The 22,761-nt window shown below is 33.4% G+C and overlaps 2 protein-coding genes, 1 long non-coding RNA gene and 3 other non-coding genes across 6 annotated transcripts; 5 read left to right on the top strand and 1 right to left on the bottom strand.

Annotated features, from left to right (window-relative positions):
• Nucleotides 1–237: 237 nt before the first annotated feature.
• LOC129321102 (galactinol synthase 1-like) lies at nt 238–2,212 on the bottom strand. The gene is made up of 3 exons (XM_054966839.1): nt 1,742–2,212; nt 961–1,416; nt 238–869 (listed from the first exon to the last, which is right to left on the bottom strand). The coding sequence occupies exons 1-3, from the start codon at nt 2,069–2,071 to the stop codon at nt 642–644; spliced, it is 1,014 nt and encodes a 337-aa protein (XP_054822814.1). The 5' UTR covers nt 2,072–2,212; the 3' UTR covers nt 238–641.
• A 13,358-nt stretch (nt 2,213–15,570) lies between these two features.
• LOC129291619 (transcription factor MYB78-like) lies at nt 15,571–16,931 on the top strand. The gene is made up of 3 exons (XM_054929084.1): nt 15,571–15,793; nt 15,939–16,068; nt 16,161–16,931. The coding sequence occupies exons 1-3, from the start codon at nt 15,637–15,639 to the stop codon at nt 16,576–16,578; spliced, it is 705 nt and encodes a 234-aa protein (XP_054785059.1). The 5' UTR covers nt 15,571–15,636; the 3' UTR covers nt 16,579–16,931.
• A 2,903-nt stretch (nt 16,932–19,834) lies between these two features.
• Nucleotides 19,835–20,780, top strand: LOC129292279 (uncharacterized). The gene is made up of 2 exons (XR_008588891.1): nt 19,835–19,973; nt 20,071–20,780. It is a non-coding gene; the product is annotated as an uncharacterized LOC129292279 (long non-coding RNA).
• Nucleotides 20,076–20,185, top strand: LOC129297041 (small nucleolar RNA Z107/R87). Its single transcript, XR_008590096.1, has one exon. It is a non-coding gene; the product is annotated as a small nucleolar RNA Z107/R87 (small nucleolar RNA).
• LOC129296650 (small nucleolar RNA R30/Z108) lies at nt 20,287–20,389 on the top strand. Its single transcript, XR_008589852.1, has one exon. It is a non-coding gene; the product is annotated as a small nucleolar RNA R30/Z108 (small nucleolar RNA).
• Nucleotides 20,518–20,603, top strand: LOC129296942 (small nucleolar RNA SNORD34). Its single transcript, XR_008590062.1, has one exon. It is a non-coding gene; the product is annotated as a small nucleolar RNA SNORD34 (small nucleolar RNA).
• Nucleotides 20,781–22,761: the final 1,981 nt, after the last annotated feature.

Genomic DNA, 22,761 nt, shown 5'->3' with positions numbered 1-22,761 from the left:
AACATCCAAATTGAAATGTTCACTTTTCCATTCCAAAATTTGTTATCATGTTACGAAGAAAATCTTCTTCTTCTTTCTTTGTTTTTTTTTTTTGGCCTGAATGTTACGAAGAAAATCAGTACTAGTATCCGACGGGATTTGTATTTAAAAGAAATAAAGATAACAAAAATGGTCATCACGTAGCATTTTGCCGACAAAAAGTTCAAGTCTAAACAAATAAAAAATTCTGGGAGCAAATTAAAGAAGCACTTTGTTCACATAGCAATGCATTTCACTCCATCTTCAGATTTATAATAACATTACTTACGTGGCAAATTACAAAGACCAGTCACATAGCAAAAGACATTTTACTCCATCTTCAGAACTATAATAACATTACTTACGTGGCAAATTTTACAAAGACCAGCGTTGACACAACCTAGAGGGTGCGCGCGTAAATATATATGCAGAGAAGCAACGAAGCCCGAACATTCGCAGACACACAACCTGAACCTAGGCCAAAAACCAAAAAAACCAAAACAAAAAACAAAAAAGAAAAAGTGTGGAAAATCAAAAGGCCACCCAACCCCCCATCCTTACGGAAAATCCAAGGGACCAATTATGTCCAAATTAGAATCCTCCCACGGCAGCCGGAGTATATATCAGGCGGCAGAAGGGGCTGTTATATACGGAAGTTGACCAGCCTCCGACATCGCTGCTATCAACGATCCCCTCTTCATTGATCCAGCATCGCCTTCCACTCCACTCCTGCCCTTGTCGTAATCCAAGGTTTCATCGTTGTATATGTCCCACCATTTCTTGACCAGCATCTTTATGTCCTCTCTATTCATGTTCTCTTCCTTCCCCGTATATCTCCACGGCTTCGATCCCTGTTCAACATCCACACCAGTCCTCTCAATCTCACTTGGTTCAATTAAAATGCTGCATGCATCAATTGAATCTTGGGGACAGATAAGTTACCGCAGCGCAGTAGTGGACAACTTTGACTTTGTCAAGTTCCACGTTCTCGGGATGGCGCCACAACATAGCCAGGACAAGGTTGTAGACCAAGGGAATTGGCTTGTAAATGGGCTTGAAGTACATGTTCAAGAAATCCTGCTCTGCAAAAGGCGTGGGAGGAGTAATTTGGAGTGTTTTCAAGAGATCGTGGTATGTCTCCATGCCGGGCTCGAACACGAACATTCCAGCGTTGAAGTACAGAGCAGGGGGTTCACCCATCTCCGCCGGCCACTGCACCTTGCCCGGACATTGCTGGCAGTATCGGATCCTGTACTGCGGGGTGTGACTCCATGTCTTCTCGCAGAAGCAGTCCATGACAGCGTACAAGTGTCCGTCCGGCAGATCAAATAAGTGATCAATGTTGTCGTACACTTGAATGTCTCCGTCCAAATATATCATCTTGCTATATTCCACGAACTGCAGTCATTTCATTTAAATTTATTACATCAACCAGCAATCCTTCGATAAGGACCACAAAAATAGATACACGCGCCCAGTCAAAAAGTTGGTAAGCCCATCCAAATTAATTAATTAACCATTCAATTGTATGGTCTTAATAATTCATAAATGAGAGGAATTATTTGATGGGCGAAAAACAGAATATAAAAGAATATGTGTCGTAGAAATGCTGTTGGGCCTCCGCGGAGACGGGGCCAATGAGAACAGAAACAGCGTCACGAGTTCCGTGCGTGAAAAATGGATCCTTCCAGACGACGTAATAAAGTAAGAACTAAGAAGGTACCTCCCAAATACGGAGCTTAGAGTAGTTGATGACGTAATAGGCCATGGCAAATTGAGTCTGGTTCTCCGGAGGGTAAACGGGTTCAATCTCGCGGACGACGCAGCCCTGAGACTCTAGGATCCGACGGTGCTCCTCCGGTACGTCCGGGAGGACGGCCACCACCAAGGGATACGCCGACCTCACCTTCCTCAAACCCTTCGCCAGACCGACAACGCCTTTGACGTAGTCTCCATTTCCGGCAAGAAATGTGACATAAGCTCGACTGCGCAGGGTGGCCGGGGGGGTGAAGCCACCGGATTTGACTACGGTGGGGACGAGCTCAGGGGCCATATAGTTTCACAGACGAGAGAAACGAACCGTAGACAAGAAGGATCGGAAGGTTAAAGGTTTTAATAAGGGCTCGGGAGGGAAAGGGAGCTGGATGGAGAACAGGGGAATATGCCGAGCTGCGTGCGTGCTACTTCAAGGATGGTACTTGGAAAAGAGAAGTTGGGTGTCGTATTTATAGACGAGAGAGGGCTGCGTGATTTTACGAAATGGTGGCTCCGGGGCACTGGGCGAGTTGAAGGGATCCAGGGTTGCATGTCCACCACGTGTGAGGAGGGAGTGATCCGACGGCGTGGGGATGGTGAAAGGATGCTTCTGGAAAAGGGTCCCTTGGGAATAGCATCTCCCTCGGAACGCACTAGAAGACGCCACTGTTTCCTATCCTCCAAATTTGCCGTCTCGCACACTAATTTTTCTTCTCTTTTTAAATTCGTCTCTCCCGGCGCATTGTGCTTTTCGTTCTTCTTTAGCCTCTTGTATTTTATTTCCCCCCTTTTAAATTTATAAAATAAATTTTGAAAAGATTATGTAAATTAGCAAAATATAATAATAAAATTTTACAAATTTATTTTTTAAAAACAAGATAATAAATTTTTAAAAACACCCTTGTACGCCTAATCGTTAAACTTACATATCATTTTAAATTTTTTCTTTACTGAGAGGTAATATTAAAAATGTTTTATTGATGAGATTTTTTTTATAATTATCTTATATTTTATGATGACAATATACCTTAACTTTGTCTTGTGAATTGGGAAGGAGGGGTTTTTTTTTCCATTGTCTAGTGTCCTAAAAAATATGAAAATATTACCACTTCCTATCCAAAATAATCTAAATCCTAACTATGTGAAATTGTTATTACCAACAACCATATCCTCATTTCATATTAGAAAGTATCCTCTAAAAAAAATTGTGATAAAATATAACTTTTAATCCATGTATTTTACTCATGTTTTGTTATGGGTTTTATTTTGATATTTTAAGTCTTTATACTTTTATTTTTTAATATTTTAAATTGCTCCATAAACAAAGTGTAAGGACTTAAAATATTAAAAAAAATACAAAAAATAGTAATAAAATGTGAGTAAAGTATAAGAATCAAAAATTATATTTTTTTTGAAGATTATTTAATTCTTAATGCAATGCATATAAAGAGTTATTATTATTTCACAATTTTATTTCAGTTGTAAATTTAATTTTACAATTCATTGTATAATGTAAATCCCTTCTTCATATTTTTAATTGAGTTAAAGTTTAATTTTTTTTTAAAACATACTTATTGAGCTGACAGCTATTATTTGGTTTTAATAAAAAAATTAAAAGTGTCTAGTAATAAAAATGGAAGGAAGTGTAAATCAATATTAATATATATTAATAAATAAATATTCACTCTAGTTTTATTTTTAAGATAGAGAAAACATCATTTTTAGATAAAATGTTTCATTGACATAAATTTAAAAAATTCTTATTTTACCTTAATAAATATTAGTAAGGTAAAATATATTATTTTTAAAGTATACAATATATTTAATAAGTGTAAAATTAAAAAATAATAATTTTTTTAAAAAAATTAATGTATTCAAATGTTCTCTTCAATTTTGATGAAGCACAGTAAGATTGACTTATAAAAAAATAAAAAAAAATTATGAATTTAAATTTGGTAAGTAACTTAAGTCAATTCACTTTTTATAGTTTGAAATTTAATACAATTTGAACGTCTAACCATATTAATTTCAAAACAAATTAGCCCTTTAATTTATTAAACAATTAAGGGAGAATTGCATCTAGGGCTCTCAAAAGGAAAATAACTACTCTTCCAACTCAATATAATCTAATAATACTTTAGAGGCCTAAAATTCTCATATGCAATTAGGTTTGAAACTCAAAAGACTAAACTGTTCTTGTTTGAAAAATAAAACTTAGAAAAATAGAAAATCTATGCTACCCTATAATAATCTTCATCTTCAACCTTCATCGTCTTCATTGTCCAAAAATCAAATTGCTCAAGTCAGATCATATCGGAGGCAATAAAGAAGAGCCTAAAAAAAGGGATGAACTTTTCCTATAGAGAAAGGATAAGTATATGCGAGTTAAGTGGCTCTCTTCTACCTATACTAGGACCAAGCAAACCCCATTGTCCTCTTCTATTGTCCCATCCGACATTGTTTTGAAATCACAAACTTCTAAGAAGGGGGATATGATTAGTAACAACAACGATGACTTCACAAAGATAGAGGATGATTGTGGCAAGTTGGAGTTAATTTTTGAAGAGTAGATCTCTTTTTTAGAAGCTGGTTCTGACAATAAGACAAATCTTTTTAGGGGCATGTATTACCCAAAAGGAAATTGTGGCAGATGCAAGCCCTAATTGTTACTAGGTAAAACATGCTTAGTCATACTTTTCCTCTTACAGCCTCATGAATCCACCAAAACTTAGATCCAATCACACCACCCCGCGTCATGGAAGATGACGACAATAAGGTAGTTTCTCTACTTTGCTAGATCTGATGAAGATGATGATAGTCAGGCAATTTTCAATTATAGGGATCACAAGAAGATGATAGAAGTTGGTTATAAAAATCATTGTATGGTTGAGAAAATGAAGAGAAGTGAAGTATGAATTCCGATGGGTTCTATTTTTTTTAAATGGAGGCAATTTGGTCTTTTTGAACTTTAAAATTAATTGCATATAAGGCCTTTGAGTCTTAGGAGTATATATTATCAGATGGTATTAGGTTTATAGAGCAATTATTTTTCTTATAAGGGCTCTAGATGCGATTCTCCCCACAATTAACTATCAGTATAGTTACAGGGTTGAGAACTTTGAGGGTAATCACGGATAGTCAGTCAAATCTGGCGCAATAGCAAAAGTGGAAAACAACCATAGAGCACATTCTTCTAATGTCCCCAAGTCTCACGAGGAAGCATGTGCTCCATGGTTTTAGAAGAATGTAGAGAAAAGTAGAGAAGGGCGTGCGGGACATTATGTCATGAAATGCAAATCTAAAATCGTGGCTGATACTCGAAGTTGCACCGCAGGCGTCACGTCATCAAGTTCCATGTAAACTCTTGGATGCTTCTACGACGTTTGCATTTTCCTGCTAAAAAGATAAAATTCATTTAATCATACAAAAATCATCCATGATTGTCATTGTTGCATCAGGCAAGGTTTATGAGGACGTGGGCTATTCATTATCACAATTAATATTCTCTTAATTTTAAATTATAAAATATTTTTAAACAAAATATCACATATCAATAAATTTTATTAAATATATTTAACAATTTTATTTTTTTAAATAAAAATATAAAATTTTAAAATTATTATTTATTTGATAATATTGAAAAGAGAGTGGGATGAAAATTAAATAGAAAGAGAAAAATGATAATGTTGAAATAAATATATATAATGAAACCTTAATTTTATCAAAATATCTCATGTTTTAAAATATTGAATCTTCTTTAAAAGTATTCAATAATTTGGGAGAGTAGTAAAATATAAATGAAGAAGGCTTATTATCTAGTATCCAAGAATTGTAAGTAAAAAGTAGAATTAGAGCTGGAATTCAAGGATTTCTAAGAAATCTGATTATAACAAAATACTTGGAATGGGATTCCACCCCGAAAAGATTTCGATTCTTTTCCATGTTACCCTCATTTTGTCCTCTCCGATGGAGTTGCTGTCGAGCTTCAACCTCCGAAGTGAAATCACTGTCAAACTTCAACGTTTAGCATAGCAACGACGATGAAATGACTAGGACGATGAGTAAGTGGCGACAATTCATGTGAGACAGTGATGGTAGAAGTCATCAGACCTTTGTTAACTTGGCGAGTTAGGATCTGATGCAAGGTCTTCAAAATCGACATGTCCATCCCCTCCCACTCATCCAACACAACGCTGTTCAAGTTCGACGCCCTTGGGGTGTTCGAATCTTGGTTTGATGTCCTTTGCAAGTTTAAGATTTTCTGCTACAATGAATGAGAAGGTGATTTTTTTTTCTTCATTTTGTAGGGAGTTTTGTTAATTAGTCTTTTTTTTTCCTCAACACTAGTTAATCTGATTCATATGTGGCTTTGGATAAGGCCAATGGAGTGGACCGGCTGTGTAGTGTGTGTGCGTGTTTTTTTAAAAAAAAAAAAAAACCGGTGTAGTGCTTTTTTTCTTGAAAAAATCAACAAGGGTATTTAGGTCTTTTGTATTTTGGATGCATATATCCAATAAAAATTATACTAGATTCTATCTCTGTGCTGAACATATTTTTAAATTTTAATTATATTTTAATTTTAATTTTAATTCTATTAAAAATTCTTCTAACTACAGGCTTTGAATACATTTTATATATTAAATATGTTTTTATTTAATAAAATGAAGACGAGTGAATTTTGATAGGTTAAAAGTACCATTATAGAATCCCGTCTTTTCATAAAATTCTTGATAACAAAGTATTTGTGCTAAAATTGAAACATCACTTACTAAGAGTCATAACTTAAAGTAAGCTAAGTAACCAAAAAATAAGCCTTGTCACATTGTTTGTTGAATGATTGTCCCATTATTTATTGAATAACTTAAACCTAACTAACTCCACCAGTTTTTCAAAAAAATTATCCTAGGGTTTATGATATCCCAGGGATTTGACAATAGGAGAAGTCATGATTTGAGAATGAGTGTGATGATCTTTAGCTTAGTTACTCCTCACATTTAGTGAGCTTAGGGTGGTCCATTCATACAGACGGAGTCCTAATTGATTTTATAGCTCACTGTTTCAGTCAAAAAAAATAAGAAAGAATTGTTCATGCATTTTTATCCGACATGTCACATGATTGATAAGTTTATGACAAGTCATAATAGTTGATAGCGCCATTATCATATAGTTACTATTGTTGTAGTAATATGAAAGGCTATGTTGCTTAGACCATTATCATATGGTTATTATTGTTGCAATAATAGGCAAGGCTATGTTGCTTAGGCCACTATCATATGATTGTTCATATTGTGACAATGAGTCTCATGTTGTGATTTATGAAAAAAGAATAAGATGAATTTGATAACCATGATATGTGTTATGTGTGGTTAAATGCCTAATTTTTCATTTTTTATAAATATTTAATTGTCAATTAATATAAAGTTGCATAAAATAGACCTACCTTAGTTACTGAGTGATTATATTTACCACTCTTTCTCAATATTTTTTAGACTCTAGCTCAGTTATGAAAAGAAAAAGGGCTCTAGAGGTTTTGAAATTTACTATTCCTATCGTAAAGCCTCCTAACCTTATATATTTTGTGTAATTGATAAGGTATTGTCAACTAGGAAATACATTTTTGTTATATTTGTACCACGAATATGTTTATGGTTAGTGGTTGTATTTTAGGCCTTAGAATATTGTAATTCAATTTGATTATTACTAAAAGAGTTAAAATACTAATATAAGTGTAAAAGTGTTGAAATGTTTACAATTATGAAAGTTATTTAGTTAAGTGTAATGATAAATGTCCCCCTGCTGTTTTTAATATGAAGGGGTTGACTGGTGAAAATGAAAAATTGTATAATTGTGTGCATGTAGTGTGTTTTATAGATGGTACTAGGTTCTTTGAATGTAGGTTAGGTGTTAGTAGTAACTTCTGGCACAAGTGTGGGATTTTTGACACCCTTGTGTTGTGAAATGGTGTAAAAATGTATTTAGATGTTAAACTTTCTTCTTTAAGATAATTTGAAAATAAAACTTGTGTCACTAGTTAGGTTATGAAAAGTGCTATTTGTAAACACCTAAATTACCTTGATTGGACATTAGATGGGGAAATGGAACACATAAAAAATTGCCTTAGGTGTTGTTATATGACATCACAATGCTGTCAAATTATTTATAACACGTCGCAACGTATGGCACAGAGAATAACAAATCATGATGCATGTGCACATGCCACAGTGCGTTCCTCTATTTTTCATTTATTGATGTTTTTCATTTAAATATAAGTCTTTTAACTACCAAAGGGTGTCCCATGCTTCAAAAATGATATCGTACTCTAATTTAAATTTATTAAATGATATTCAAGTAATTCTATAATAATGAAAACTTGAGATCCCATTCTTGCAACATATCACAAACATGGTAACCTTGCTGTGATATGTTGCAAGAATGGAATCTCAAGTTTTCATTATTATAATAATTATGTGTTTAATAGCAAATGTTAGGACTTTAATGTATTTACTTTGATGAAAAACTTGGCTTTTGGGTGATCATTTCATTTTGGATAAGCATCTCATACTTGAATGATGCTGTGTATCTAATATAACAAATTGCATAGTATTTAGTATATGGTCTTATTCATAAATTACTTGACTTACTATTTCAATATACACTTTGATAGACATTCTAAAGTGGCTTGATATTTCTTAGATTAAGACTTTAAGAGATGATGATAGGCAATTTTGGAATCTTATGGATGAGAAAAGAATTGAAAATTTACCCCTTCCAACAAGCATTTGGCAAGCTGCATGAAGGATTTTGACAAAAACTAGCATAGGGTTGATGATTAGAATTGCTATCTTACCTTGTAACTCTGCACTTTTTTCCACAAGGCCATTAAGGATGCCTATTTTGCAAAGACAAATTAATTGAATGAAAATGTGATTGTATTGTTACAATATACTTATCAATTTGTGCATTGATATGGAGACAAGTTCTAGTTATCAATGTTGTCTAATTGGCTTGTAAATGTAAAATGACTAGTATTAACTCTAATTTTAATGTATTTATCAATATAATATGCTTTACATAAAATATTACAAATTTTTTTTGAAACTTGTATGCCTACTGGCTATCGTTACGAGCTTGTTTTTTCATGACACACAATTTCAAAATCCTAAAAAGTAACCACTAGGAGGACAACAAGTCTTTCGATTAAACTTTTTTTTTCATGATTTGCAATTGAGATATATGAAAGTTAATCACCTAATGGACAACAAGTCTTAATCTTCCTATTATATGTTATTTTGTGAAATGCAATGCACCCATCATGAAAACAAACATTGGAATGTTAGCCTCAAGCAACAAGTCATTAGCCTTAGTGTGTAAGTGAATAGGTTGGACATTGACATTCATGTTCCCTCTGTTTATCAAGTTTTCATATAATATTTGATATTTATAATGACAGGTTTGGCCCATTCAATGTAATGTGTCATCTTGTTATCAGTTTTCATGATATTTTTTTTATAATTATCATAAAATTTAGGGGTACTAACTTTTGTCGATAATCCTTTACCAATTGACTAGAGCTTTGGCAACAAGATTTTGTGCTTTTTTTTTTATTTTGTTAATTAACACATAGGGGCATTTGGGTTAATTCACCCCATCATTTTCTAAATATTATAATAAGTTTGGTCCTTAAATTTTCCTTAGTCCTTGAGCACAATTTTCCTCCCAATGAGATCTTTTCTAGCAATTTTTCCAAAACTCAAACCCTTGAGTTTATTCACAACCTATTAACTCTATTTGGCTTTGTTAAACTCAACTACTAATATTGATGGCTCCCAACAACTCCTTCCTAAAATACACAATTTTTGGCCAAGAATGAGTACTTGAGTTTATGGACACATAAAACTATCATTCCTAAATATAAAAAATTAAAATAACTCTTATTGATTTTATTTAAATCAATGAATTCGGACTCAAAGCTCCATAGATAATGTTAATTCATGCTTGTTATATTCATGGACAGAAATGTTGACTAAAGAAAAAAAGGATGAGCACTTAGAAATGTGAAAATGGCATGATGTGGGAGCACCTCATGTGAACTTTCTGGTTATTACTTCTACAACAACTGGCCAAGAATATCATCCACGGGGATCAGATTTTATAAAATAATAAATAGCCAAGATCTACACCTTTTTCATTGAATTAAAGGAACATATACCAACGGTTTAAAATTCGAGATCGAACTCCCAATCTCCCGCTTGTAAAAGAGCAAACATGTCCATGTTACTAAATTTCACACTCGAATACAAATCAGGAGGTGAGAACCAGAAGTAGTAGTCCGAGCCAAAAAAGAAAAGAAAAGAAAAGAAAAGAAAATCCCGAAAATGACCGCAGAGGTTGAACATATTGGCACGCGGCGGCACAGTCAGTGGGTGGACCAGGAAGCTGGGCCAGGCTTCTGTTGACAGGTGGGGCCCGTGGTCTTGAATCTTCTTACTCGACCTTTCCATTTCTTCATTCTAAAATATAGCCACTTTTGCTCAAAAAAAAAAAAAATATATATATATATAGCCACTCATACTCTTTTCCCCTTGATGGCGCTGGCTGTTCATCGGAAACCACTAATTTGTGATTTGATATGACCACCAAACTAATTAATTTACTCCAAGCTAACCTGTTTGACAATTGCAGCCCAGCTCCCAAGCTGTTATCTCATGTGGTAATTAGTGTCAGGAGTATTACATTTTCTACTTCCTAATGTTGGCTTCAAATGTATGATACTTTGCAAAAAGTCAGTAAGAAAGTATACCTAATTAACGTGACTTAATTTTAATTGGATGGTAGTCTTGAAAAATAGTGATAATTTTTTACACTTTTAATTACTTTTCTTAATTCCTGCAATGGGGACACAATAATCAGAGTAACTATACATGTCAAAGATTAAAAAAAAAAATTGTTGTAATCCTCGAGGAGAAAAAGTTCAATTTTAATTAACGAAATCGCCCAATGCCGTCTTAACTAGACTACCATCGTCTTTGGTTTGGCGTGTCGGTGAGCTTCTAATAATTAATGAAAAGACACGAGGCCTCTACAAGCTTGGGGTTTGGTCTATTAATCCAACCATTATCCGGACCGTGTGCAATTTGTCAGCCGCGGTCATTCTTAATAATACGAGTACTACTGACACCCAATAATATTAATAATAATGTTACGGAAAAAAGAGTGGTAAACTTGCCATTTTCACTGAAGTCGCTTTATAAATGCAACACATTGATTAATTAATTTAATTTTTAATACTCTCTCCGTTTTAAATTATAAAATATTTTTAAATAAAATTTTATATATCAATAAAATTTATTAAATATATTTTATAACCTTATTTTTTTAAAATAAGAATATAAATATTTAAAAATATTCTTTATTTAATACTTCATTGACAAAAAAAATTGAAGAGAGAGAATATATGAGGAAGATAATATTAAAAATATTATTAATAAAATTTTATTTTTATTAAAGTATTTTATAGAAATATTAAATTTTTTAAAAATATTTTATAATTTAAGAGAGGAATGATAAATATTATCACTTGTCAGTATGTAGGACGGAATCATTAAAATTTCGAAATACCTTATTTGACAACATGGTTGACGTTATATCTTTCAAGGAAATATCTAATGGACTGAGAGACTTAGTTAGTAATAGCAAAATGGCATATTTAAAGGATATGACTTGGCTTTCAGAGCACAGAGGGGGAAAAAGAAATCAAAGAAAGAGGAGCAAGCAAGGGAAAAACAGAAAGACAAATAGCAGCGTGTCAACAAAATTCGGTTGACCTGCTAATTTTAGGGCACCCACTCCCATCCCCTCCACATTACGCAAAAGCCGCCCTCACCATTTCCCAAGAATAGGCAATTGCTCCTGCGTCCTCTATTTACAACCTATCACCTAGTTCACACCATTGTATCGAATATCGTTTAGGCAGGCTTGTTTCTTTTTTTCCTTTTTAGTTTATACATGATTTTAATTAAGCTAGACACAAGGATTTGTTCATTTTTGGTAATAATCACATTAAAAAAACCTATTTTGAATTTATTTTGATAGGTTACTTGAATTATTTTTTAAAAATAATCGCTTCCTTAAAAAGTTTTTTTTTTACAATATTTTTCTACTATTTAAAGATTTTATCAGTTGGGCTAAAAATCCATCACTCTTGTGTGCGTAAACAAACCAACCCTTTTTAATGGCATTTCCCAGTTAACAAAAAATAAAAAAGTCTCCAGCCCTCATGCTTGCCCTTTATTCTAGGTTGGTACCATAGAACTTAGATGGGTTTATAGTCTGTCATGGCACGGTCTCATGGGCCTCACCCTCGTCCAATGGGCCCATCAATGCTTAGCAAGTGGGAGGCAGAGCTAGACGAACAAAGTTTTCGTAAGAAGAGCCGATCCTACGGGAAAACAGAAAAAGGATTGGCGTGCTTCTCGGTTTAAAACGAAATGGGGTCTGTATGTTTATTCAATAAAATTGCTTGATGATAATGGAAAGCAATACCACTCAAAGTAGTGGGTTTTTAGTACATACTAACAAACAATATCATTTAATTTGATGGAGATGAAGAGAATTGTCTGGCTGCTTATTGCCTGCGATGGCTATTCATTGGATAAAGATGGGCAGATGATACAGCGCATGGAAGAATATTCCTTTCTATGAGTGCGATTCAAACACCCGTTGACATCATCGCCATTACGCCTCACTTTCATGATCTTACCTACACCACCACCCACTGTATCTTGTTCTGCTGTTCTTCACTTGCTCTGTTCATCGTGCTTACCAGGGATGTTCCGACGTCAACATCAGTGTCTCTTCATTAGTATTGTACAGGTTACGTGACTAGTCATCAATACCTGCCCTTGTGTTTTCGCTTTCAATGGAAAAACAAAACGTGCATCGATCGTCTACAGATACATGCATTCCCGCCGCCTATCGATTCATGTCTTATCTTTCGTCGCTTTGGTTTTGTGCTGATGCAGCTATTGTAATTTTACATTCATGTTCTGTTCATGGTTATTCACAATATAGACACGTTGACGCGTTGCTTTGGCTTTTATCGTCTGGTCAAAGAGTAATGCATGATTAATCAAAGGGAAACATGGAAGGTAAATGCAACCATCTGATTAAAACTGAAATAAGATTTTGCAGATAACAAAAGTGATATCACAATTCAACGCATTTGGATTTTTTTTTTTTTTTTAAGGATACTTGTTGGTAGGGGAACATAAGAACATTTGCCATCTCATGAGTAATGCCAAACTTTCTAATGTATTGGTTGGTCAACTAAGATGATGGGAATTTCTATTCTATGGAATAAAAGCAGGGCATCTCCAACAACACGATTCAATTCCAATATCAGAGTTATTAATTAATTACCCTCTTTTGGCCCAAAAAAAAAAAATTACCCTCTCTCAATCCATTTTCACCGTCTATGTAATCCTCCCTCCCTCTATCTCACTCTAGTCGTTGCAGAATAAATTGATTGACTTCCACCGAAGGGCATGACCCTATAGAATGCCCCGAGTCCCCAACATTCGATGAACAAGTTTTATTATCGTCCCGCTGCAAGTAAATTGCTTTCTCAACATATATATATATATATATATATAGTCTTATGCGTAGGTAATAACCAAAATGACCACGTTACTGTTGCTTCATGCAACTTACCGTCTTCATAGGACTAATGTCTATCGGAATATCTGTATAATACATCATGGATTATTTATTACTACTTTAAGCAGAGTTTGTTCCATTTTAACTGCATCATTACAGAAACAACCTATAGCATGCTCTATGGGTTCTCAAGGAATTAGATATTACGGCTATCATGATCCGCACAAGAAAGAAAAATAGACTTCTGACTGGAACAGAATATTTATACAACTGAGTGAACTGACTACCATTTTAATGCGGTATTTTGAAAAATTGAAAAAAAAAACTCATAATTGTGAACTTTATATTTGATAATTATTCTCTTCAATCTTTTACCTCATCTCTCCCAGTTCAGTACTTATGTCCATTCTCTCCACTTTCCGTTCATAAACCCAAGCAATTCGTAACGTTTTGCTCTACCTTCTGCAACCGCCTTCTGGTCCTGATTCTCTCTTCCTCGCTCATAAGCGTGGAGTTTTTTATCCGAATATGTGTTTCATAAACATAAAAGATCCAAACTATCACTGAAGCACCATAATTAGCGGACATGCAGGGCACTGATAAAGGATAAGTCTGGTAGGCACACTAAAACTAGGATATTCAGAGGCATATCGAGGGGGGAATATGGCTACTCTAATAAAGTGAGGTCCTCCTAATTAAGAAACGAATATCTTATCCTAAAAATTCCACATAAAATAAGAGAGGTGCATGGAATATTGGACGGTCAATGGACTAATGGACTACAAGCGGCCTTCAGTCAATACTAAAAAGTCGAAGCAGAGGAGGACATGGGAGTGGAAGCTGGAATGCAATTTCGTGGAAGGAATAAGTGAATTTTCGAAACCCGGACCCTGTGAATGTTGGCATTTCTTCCTTCTCCGTTCTACTCCCCATTTCGGGGGTAGTGCCTAAAATATGCCGTCTTCATTCAATTCAGAATCAGCATCATTCTTCCTTTTTTTTTTTTATCTTTCTTCACGTGGCCAATAAACATTGGTTCCATAATGCAAACATTCTATTGACGTGTTCAGTTGTTCAGCTGCACAGGGATTCAACAGCAAACAATGGACCTGACTGTCTTTGTAATGTTACTATCATCAACTATCATTTCTGTTTCATACGAGTAACAGTATGGATAAAATTCAATCCTACGCTATTCATTATTGAGGGCATTGAAAATTTTTGCAGGGAAGACTCATTTTATTCAGTTCAGACCAAACCCCACATTGTATGATTGGTTTATTTTACTTCATCTTCAACATATAATTTAAATTTCCCGAGTCTATGACCGTAAGGCTCCGTGGTCAGCTCCTATATTCCCTTTCCTTGTCGTGTTCATGACTCCGTCACTGTTCAGTAGACGGAGTCTAATTTTCCCTAGTCATATTGACGTCTCAGCTTTCCTGTGCGGGTTATGAATAAAATCCGAGTCTATGATCAGATCGGACGTGGCTAAGACTGATGCCTGCCGATCATCTTAGATGAGAGCCTGAAAATGTCAAGTTTTGCTTTCATTCGCGGGTCGTCACACCCCTACAAGCCCGTGCTGGGAATTTTTCTATGCTTTCTGCCCAATAGATAATTCTCGTGATCGGCCATGCATGTGCAGCTCGTGGTCTCTAATTCTCTTCATTCCTCACAAGGAAAAAAGCAAGGAGCACGACAGTCAAAAGAATTGCAAATCCTGGTTGATGATATGCTACATATAGAAAATTAGTAACCCTATCGTAGTGCAACAACTCGGCAATGGAATAAAAAGACAGTTGAATGATACGTTTACCAGATATACCGCAACTTGTAGTGCATATGATATCTTTCATTGCGCGTGCCTTTGGGGGATAAGGAGAATTCAATGGGTCAAACTCCAGTCAACTGCATAATTCTCATAGTAGCATTAAATTTAATAATTTATTCAAGCGGCTCCTGCTTTTTACAGATTAAATGAATTGAGCATAGAGCATTGCTGCTATATTCTTTTGGTGGCACGTGGCCATTGGCCAATCCACTCTTTTCTTGTGTAGACTTACGAGTGAGATAGTCTTGTCCGACTCTATATATACTTCCGAATACCCCTATAACAAGTTCAAGTAACAAAACCCAGAACACACTTCTTCCCACCTCCGCCTCATTCACCAATAAATACTCTCTTACTTCCTGAAAATAGAGGAAATGGATGCCAAGATGATGCGCGAGTCTGCAGCAAATCAAAGTGAAGACGACATGTGCGTCAGGAAAGGTCCATGGACCGTTGAAGAGGACACCATTCTCGCCAACTACGTAGCCGCTCACGGTGAAGGTCAGTGGAATTTCGTCGCTCGCTGTGCAGGTATCCACCAATCACTCTGTTTTACAGTTCAAATATCTCTTATATGGTTAGAGCTTTGAGGTCGCTTATGTGGTTCATACTTTATAATAGTATGGAGTTGGATATCATGATTCCCCATTCGGATTTTGCAATTCAAAAAATACAGGTTTGAATAGAACGGGCAAAAGTTGCAGATTGAGATGGCTAAACTACTTGCGTCCTGATGTTCGGCGTGGAAATATCACCCTCCAGGAACAGCTATTGATTCTCGATCTCCATTCTCGCTGGGGAAATAGGTACTAGTCGGCATATTTCATTATGATTAACCCACTCGTGTGATAGATTAATTTTATTTTTGTTTTTGGTCGCCACGTGATGGACGTTACAGGTGGTCTAAAATTGCGGAGCATTTGCCAGGAAGAACAGACAATGAGATAAAAAATTACTGGAGAACCAGAGTGATAAAGCAGGCGAAGCAGCTCAAGTGTGACGTCAACAGCAAACAGTTCAGGGATACCATGCAATATGTTTGGATTCCCCGCTTGCTGGAGCGGATTCCGGCCTCGTCCGAAGAACAACACGGGCCGGGAACAGAGTGGAGAAAACCCAATTACTCTTGCAGCCCTCTGTGTCCAGGATCGGAGCTCCAAGTCACGTCGAGTTCAGACGACAGTGAAAGAACGGGTCATCCAATAGGAAACGGGTCCGTGAGCCAGACAATAGAGCAGGGAGACTCGCTGGAGAATATATGGAGCGATGAGAATAAATGGTTTTTACAAGAACAGCTTCGCGATGAAGTGTTCTGAGGGCTGCAGTGTCGTAATTTTCTTTTTGAGCAATAAAACGCACCCTAGTGTTGTAAATCTATAATCTACTGCGCTCTTGTTGCATTTCCATGGGAGAGGGTTTTTTTTGCTGTGATATTCTTCCACGTAGTTACAGTGCCTGTTCAGGTTACGAATTGCATCGTGGTAGCCTACAGTGTTTTACTAGTTTACTCAAATTCTAGTTGTCCATACAATTATAGCAATGATTTCATGCAGCAGGGGAGTTTGGCCCTTAAGCCCTCAAGGCGTTGTTAAACGGCCATCCCCTCTGTTAAATAATAGAATATATAGAAAAGGCTAAAACAGACAAAACCAACACGTCAACAAAATTTGGGGCGACTGGATGTACAATGGTATTGTTTGGATTAAACATGAAATGTTATTTGCTTAAGCGTTTGAGCAGCCCATAAAGTCATATGAATTAAATGACTGAAGAAATAGGTTCAATCAACAATTTAAATAAAGAGGTCAGCTTCGATATCAATGAAAAGTCACAGCCAGATAAACATGTCAAAATTTCACCAGTTGTAAACCTACTATGTGAATGGTTGATACGTATAGACATGATCTCAACTGATCTTAAATCTTGTGGAAATCCAAATATTTCGACGAAACGGGTTGGTTACCAAAAATGAAAAACAGTGATTAAAGATTATACCATGAGTTTTACTGAATCCTTGATTATTCATAAGAACATTTCAAATTCTAAGAAAAAAACTATCATCACTCTGTTACTATAAATAGAGCATGAAATCTCAGAAGAGGATACTGACATCACTCAGAAGACTTACACTTTGCACCCATAATTTTTAGTTTTATTAATTAGTTTTCATTTTCATTTCAGACTTGTGACCATTTACGATTTATAACCTTTTTAGTAATAACCAAATATTTATTCTACCAAGTTTTATGTATTTTTTATATTCGGGTAAAATATGATAAGTGAGTTCGGGAATCCTTTATTATCAATTGAGACTTAGCGTCTCTAACACATTTAATAATTTGTTATTCCTGACGAACAAGTGTAATTAGGAAGTTGTGATGACGGCAATTCCAGCTGTGGAAACTCGTTAGCGACAGCATATAGCCAGCCTTGGCCTTCCAAGTTTCGACTGCATGTTATGATTTTACCTAGAAACTGCCTCTCAAGCCAAGGGCCTTTTTGAGATGCTGGAGAGGTTTTGACGTAAAAAGAGAAAGAGAATAAGAAAGAGAGCGAGAATGGCCGGGGTTGAACAGTGAGTTTGGTGTAGCAGAAAATGTTAAAGCGAAATAGTAGTAGAAGACCAAGAAACATTTAAAAAAAAAAAAAAACTGATTTCCTTTATCGATGGATCTGAAATCCATCCAAGAAGGTAATGTGACGGGTTTAATTTTAGGAGACTCGGAGTTAACCATGGAACTGTGAAGTTGCATAGGGAGGGAATTGATGTGAGAGCAACAGAGTTGTGAAATTTGTTTTTGTTTTTGAGGAAACACCGAGTTAGCAATGAAAGCTATTGATTTCTATCATTTGGTGTAATTGCTTTTCTAGACTATTTCTCCTTCTCCCTTTTCCATCTCCCAATTTCTTCGAAACAAACAAGCCCTCAAAATCTACTGCTTCTTTTTTATTGCCTATGAGTTTTTTTTTTATAAATTATTTTTACTAACCTCATCAATATTAATATAAAAAAATATAAAAAATAAAAGTATTTAAAATTTTAAATGTACCTTTACATAATAAATTTAAAAAATAATATTATGGTATTTTTTTCATAAAAAGTAAATTTAAAAGTATCTTTTAAATATTACTTAAAAATAATACCATAATTTATAAACAAAACTAAATAAATCTTCTAAAATGCAACTTATAAATGAATTCAGAGGGAGTATTATTTTCCAATTTTCAATTAACCACTGAAAATAAAAATTAAAATTTTCTCATGATCTTTCTTTTTTTTTTTCAAAAAAAAATGCCCCACCGACTTTTTTTCTAAAAAAGATTAATTTTTCAAGTGAATTTTTTCCCATGCCTTTTAACATTCTTACTGATTGAACTACGTTTTAAGGATATAAAGTTGCTCTCATTTCTGTGATGCGGAACAAATACTACAATACGTCTGGCCGGTGGAATGTAGACTAATCATTTTTTTTTTCCCAAGCAAATATGATTTATTGGATACCTCTCCCAGAATAGCTCCTTGTACAATACTTCTGGCAATTAAAATTTTTTAATTTTTTATTACACACAGATTTTGATGATAAAATAATAAGTAAATAACTTAAATTAGATGAGATGATTATTATTCCAGTTAAATTAAATATATTTATTATATTTTTATTAAAATTTAATAGATCGAGATGTTTCAGTTTGTTTTACGAAAAAATTGCTTATTTTTTAAAAAATTATTTTGTTATCTTTCATAATAATTATTTGAATTTAAAATTAATTATAATATTAAAAAAATTATTTAAAAAATTACTTTAAATAAATTTTGAAAATAATTTAGAACAATAAATGAGAGAGGGCTTTAATAGAATAAGCAAAGACATTATAAATTTTTTAAATAATATATTAGGTGCGCTATTTTTAATAACTTTTTGAACTATTTAAAAATTATTAATTTTTCAATCTTAAATAGACAAATGATAATTTTCTTACTCTATGTTTTGTATAATAAATTATTTTAAAAAGCATAAATTTTTATTTATAAAACATAAAATAAGAAATTATCACCTATTTGTTTAAGATTAAAAATAAGTAATTTTTAGATAATTTAAAAATTTTATAAAAATAGTACATTTAATAGAATAAATTTTATTGTTGTTATTGTAAAGATTTTATAAAAAAATATTTATTTTATGAAAAATTTATAAAAAATTATTTTATATTTGGTTGCAATAATAATAGAATAATTATTAATTAATTATTGTTAAATTTTATAATATCTTTTTTAATTTCTGTTTAATAAAAATTATTTACTATTTTATTATTTTAAAATTTTATAATGTCTTCACATATCTCATCATTTTAAAATACTCTTTCTCATATTATTTTTAGAAACTATTTAAAGTATTTTTTAAAAATAATAAAAATTATTTTTTAAAATTTAAATATTTTAAAATTTTAAATAAATATCATAAAAATTTATTAAATAGTTTTTTTATAGGATAAACCGAAATAATCAAGTTCTAATAAGTTTTTATTCGTCAGCTTGTTCATTTTCAATTCAAAAAAGAAATCCTAAAAAATTCAAGAAAGGGGAAGAACGGACGGCGTCTTATTCTAGATAGTTCGCTTCTCTCTGAAACCCTAAAATGCTTTCGTCCTATAAATTCAGAAAGCGTGCGCGGCTTCTTCAAGCAGCCGTCTTCATCGCCTTTGCGGTCATGTCGATCACGGTTCTTGGTTAATTTTGTTATAAAATCATTCTTTTCTTTCTTGGTATGCAAATTTCTCATCTTTTGGTCTGATTTCTTTATCTTTAGGAAGAGGTCACGGTGATGACTCCATAAATTTCAAGCTCAACAGACCGGAATGCAGGGATCTCTCTATTATGGGATGATACTTTGCGTGTCGACCACCCCGCTGACCTGAGTGATCTCTTCCTTGTTATTTTTCTTTTCTATTGTTCCCTGATGTTTTTTTGCCCGTTCGGTTTCAAATTATTCAAAGTTTTTCTGTTTTCTTACTCTGGGGAAAAGAGAATTCACGATGAGGATACACAAGCTCCCTCTTCTGATATTTCAAGTTGAGGAAGATTGCTGGCAGAATCGAACCTTCTACTCCATAGCCACTACTGAGTGTTCTCTTTCCCCTCTATATCATCGATCCCTCCCCGCGCTTCACGCTTAAATCTCGTAAACCGTAAATTTTGCGGACGTTCTGTTTATGATTTTCTTACTCAATCATTGTATTCGATTAGATTCGATGGGTGAGGTCAGTGATGAATTAAAATTGCCTACATTGGCTGATGATCTTGTTTTAGGTGAGATGATGTCTTCAATAGTCTGAGACCTCTTAAATTTTTGTTCAGTTTTTAAAAATAAGCTGGCGGACTCATTCACTATCTGGTTGATCTGACCTCTGATAATTTGTTAATAAATGGTTGTTTGTACTCAGAAATGCATTGACTTTGGTTATGCAGGTACCTGGAACCGTCTTTTGTTAACAATAAGAACTGTTGGATTCGAGATGACTTATGAGTAGTTGCTATATGTTACAGATCCTTGTGTCTAGAATTAGTGGTGAGAATCAGGCAAAGGACTTATCCTAGAATCTAATTATTTAAAATTAGATATAATTTTAAGTTTCAGCCCTTATTTAAGTAGTTTGGAGTCGGATTTTTAAGTCCTCTTTCATCAAAACAAAAAAAAAATAACATTTTTAATTTAAATGAAATATTTTAAAATTTTACATAAAACAAATTAAAATTTTACATAAAATTTGGTAAAGATTTAAAATTTTAAATTTAAGATGAAGATAATCTTTATTAATGTAAATTTTAATCCTTTTCATTATCATTTAAAAATAAAATATTAAATTTTTTAAAATGTACATTTATTTGTTAAAAATAAAGGTGGAGGTTTAATGTTAATTATTTTTACAGTTTTTTTATTATTTATAATAAATATTAATTAAATTGTGTTATTATTAATTAAATATATGTATGTATGTGTATAAACAAGTTTACTAAAACTTGAAGGGTTATCTAAGCTCAAGCTCAAGCTTTTTTTCGCAGTTTATGAGAGCTGGACTTAATTATTTTAAAAAAAATTAATTTAAAAAATTTAAACTTTTATTTAAACAGGATCATTAAGGCTAATATTTGTTCCAGCTAATGCTGCTAAACACCTTTTGAAGGAGAATTGTTCCTGGTAAAAGGATGGACAACCGTATTGTTAAGTTTAGCGAAAGAGAAGTAAACTAGAGGGGGACTGTCAATTTGAGCAGGGCAGAAATCCGGAGATACTGATAACAAGAAAAAAGATCCACAAAGGATGGTATAGGGAGGGGTAGCGAGTCCCTTCTGCCAAACTGGTCCTCTGCTGGCTCGTCCATCTGGCGTTATTTATCATGATGGTGATGAAAAGGAATGGGAAAATGAATTGGTATCCATCATAGCCGTGATTCTTAAGTAATAAATAAACAAGGAATTGATGAAATTTTTTTAAGGGAAAGGCCGTCAAAAATGGAGAATTAAAACTAATTGATGAACAGGACCAAGGAGAGATTTGCACATGATTGTTTGAATAAATCAGGGTGAAAGTGAATTCAAAAAGGCCGTTAAAGTTGCATCATGAATGTCATCAATTAATATTTGATGTCTATTTTAAATTTATTTTTTCAATACTTTTAAAATTATGTTATTAAAATAAAAATTTATAAAAAATATGAAAATTTTAATATTAAATCTACATTGTATATTTAAATAGTTAATTTTATAAAAATATAAAAAATTTTAATATTAAATTAAACCATCTTAGTGTATAAAGGATATTTGAATAATTAAATTATAAAGATATAAAAAAATTTAATATTAAATTAGATTAATTATAAATAAATTTAATAAAAAAATTTATAATTTTTATTTTAATGAATATAAAGCAAAAATAAAAAATTTTGAATTTGAATAGTTTAAATTTTATCAATTGAAATGAGTACTCATCCTTTGAACGCTGTACCCAATCCAAATTTAATATCAACATTTTCATTTTTTTTATAAACTTTTATTTTAATAATATAATATTAAAAATATTAAAATGTATGGATAATAAAATTAAGGGTGTAATATTAAAAAAAAAAAAGTTAAATGAGCCCGTCAACTGATGAGCATGACGAGCACGGAATGCGGATGCTGAATCTGCTCTCGTGTTTTTCATTAAACATCGTTTAGTTGAGCTTATAGCACATCCACCTCGCACGTAACTGATGGTGGCCGGGGAGTGAGGTCAAGAGTTATGTATCTTCAGGGACATATGCTGCTCAGTTTAATCAGAAGGCGATGAACATAGGACAGAGGAAGGGCAGAGCAGAATCGATTCCATTTGTATAAACAATGTCGGACAAACGCATTTCCATGAACCGTTAGAGAAAGTTTGTCAATCACTACCCATCAGTAATTCAATTAAAGTAGGATGGCATCTTTAAATTTAAAGCTGCAAGTCTCGTTAACCAGT

Source organism: Prosopis cineraria, unplaced genomic scaffold (genome assembly GCF_029017545.1).
Source record: "Prosopis cineraria cultivar Desert tree isolate PC_DT_omini unplaced genomic scaffold, ASM2901754v1 PC1, whole genome shotgun sequence".
Classification (NCBI taxonomy): Eukaryota; Viridiplantae; Streptophyta; class Magnoliopsida; order Fabales; family Fabaceae; genus Prosopis; species Prosopis cineraria.
Note: the sequence above shows the minus strand (reverse complement) of the source record. Positions and strands in the feature narration are given on the sequence as shown.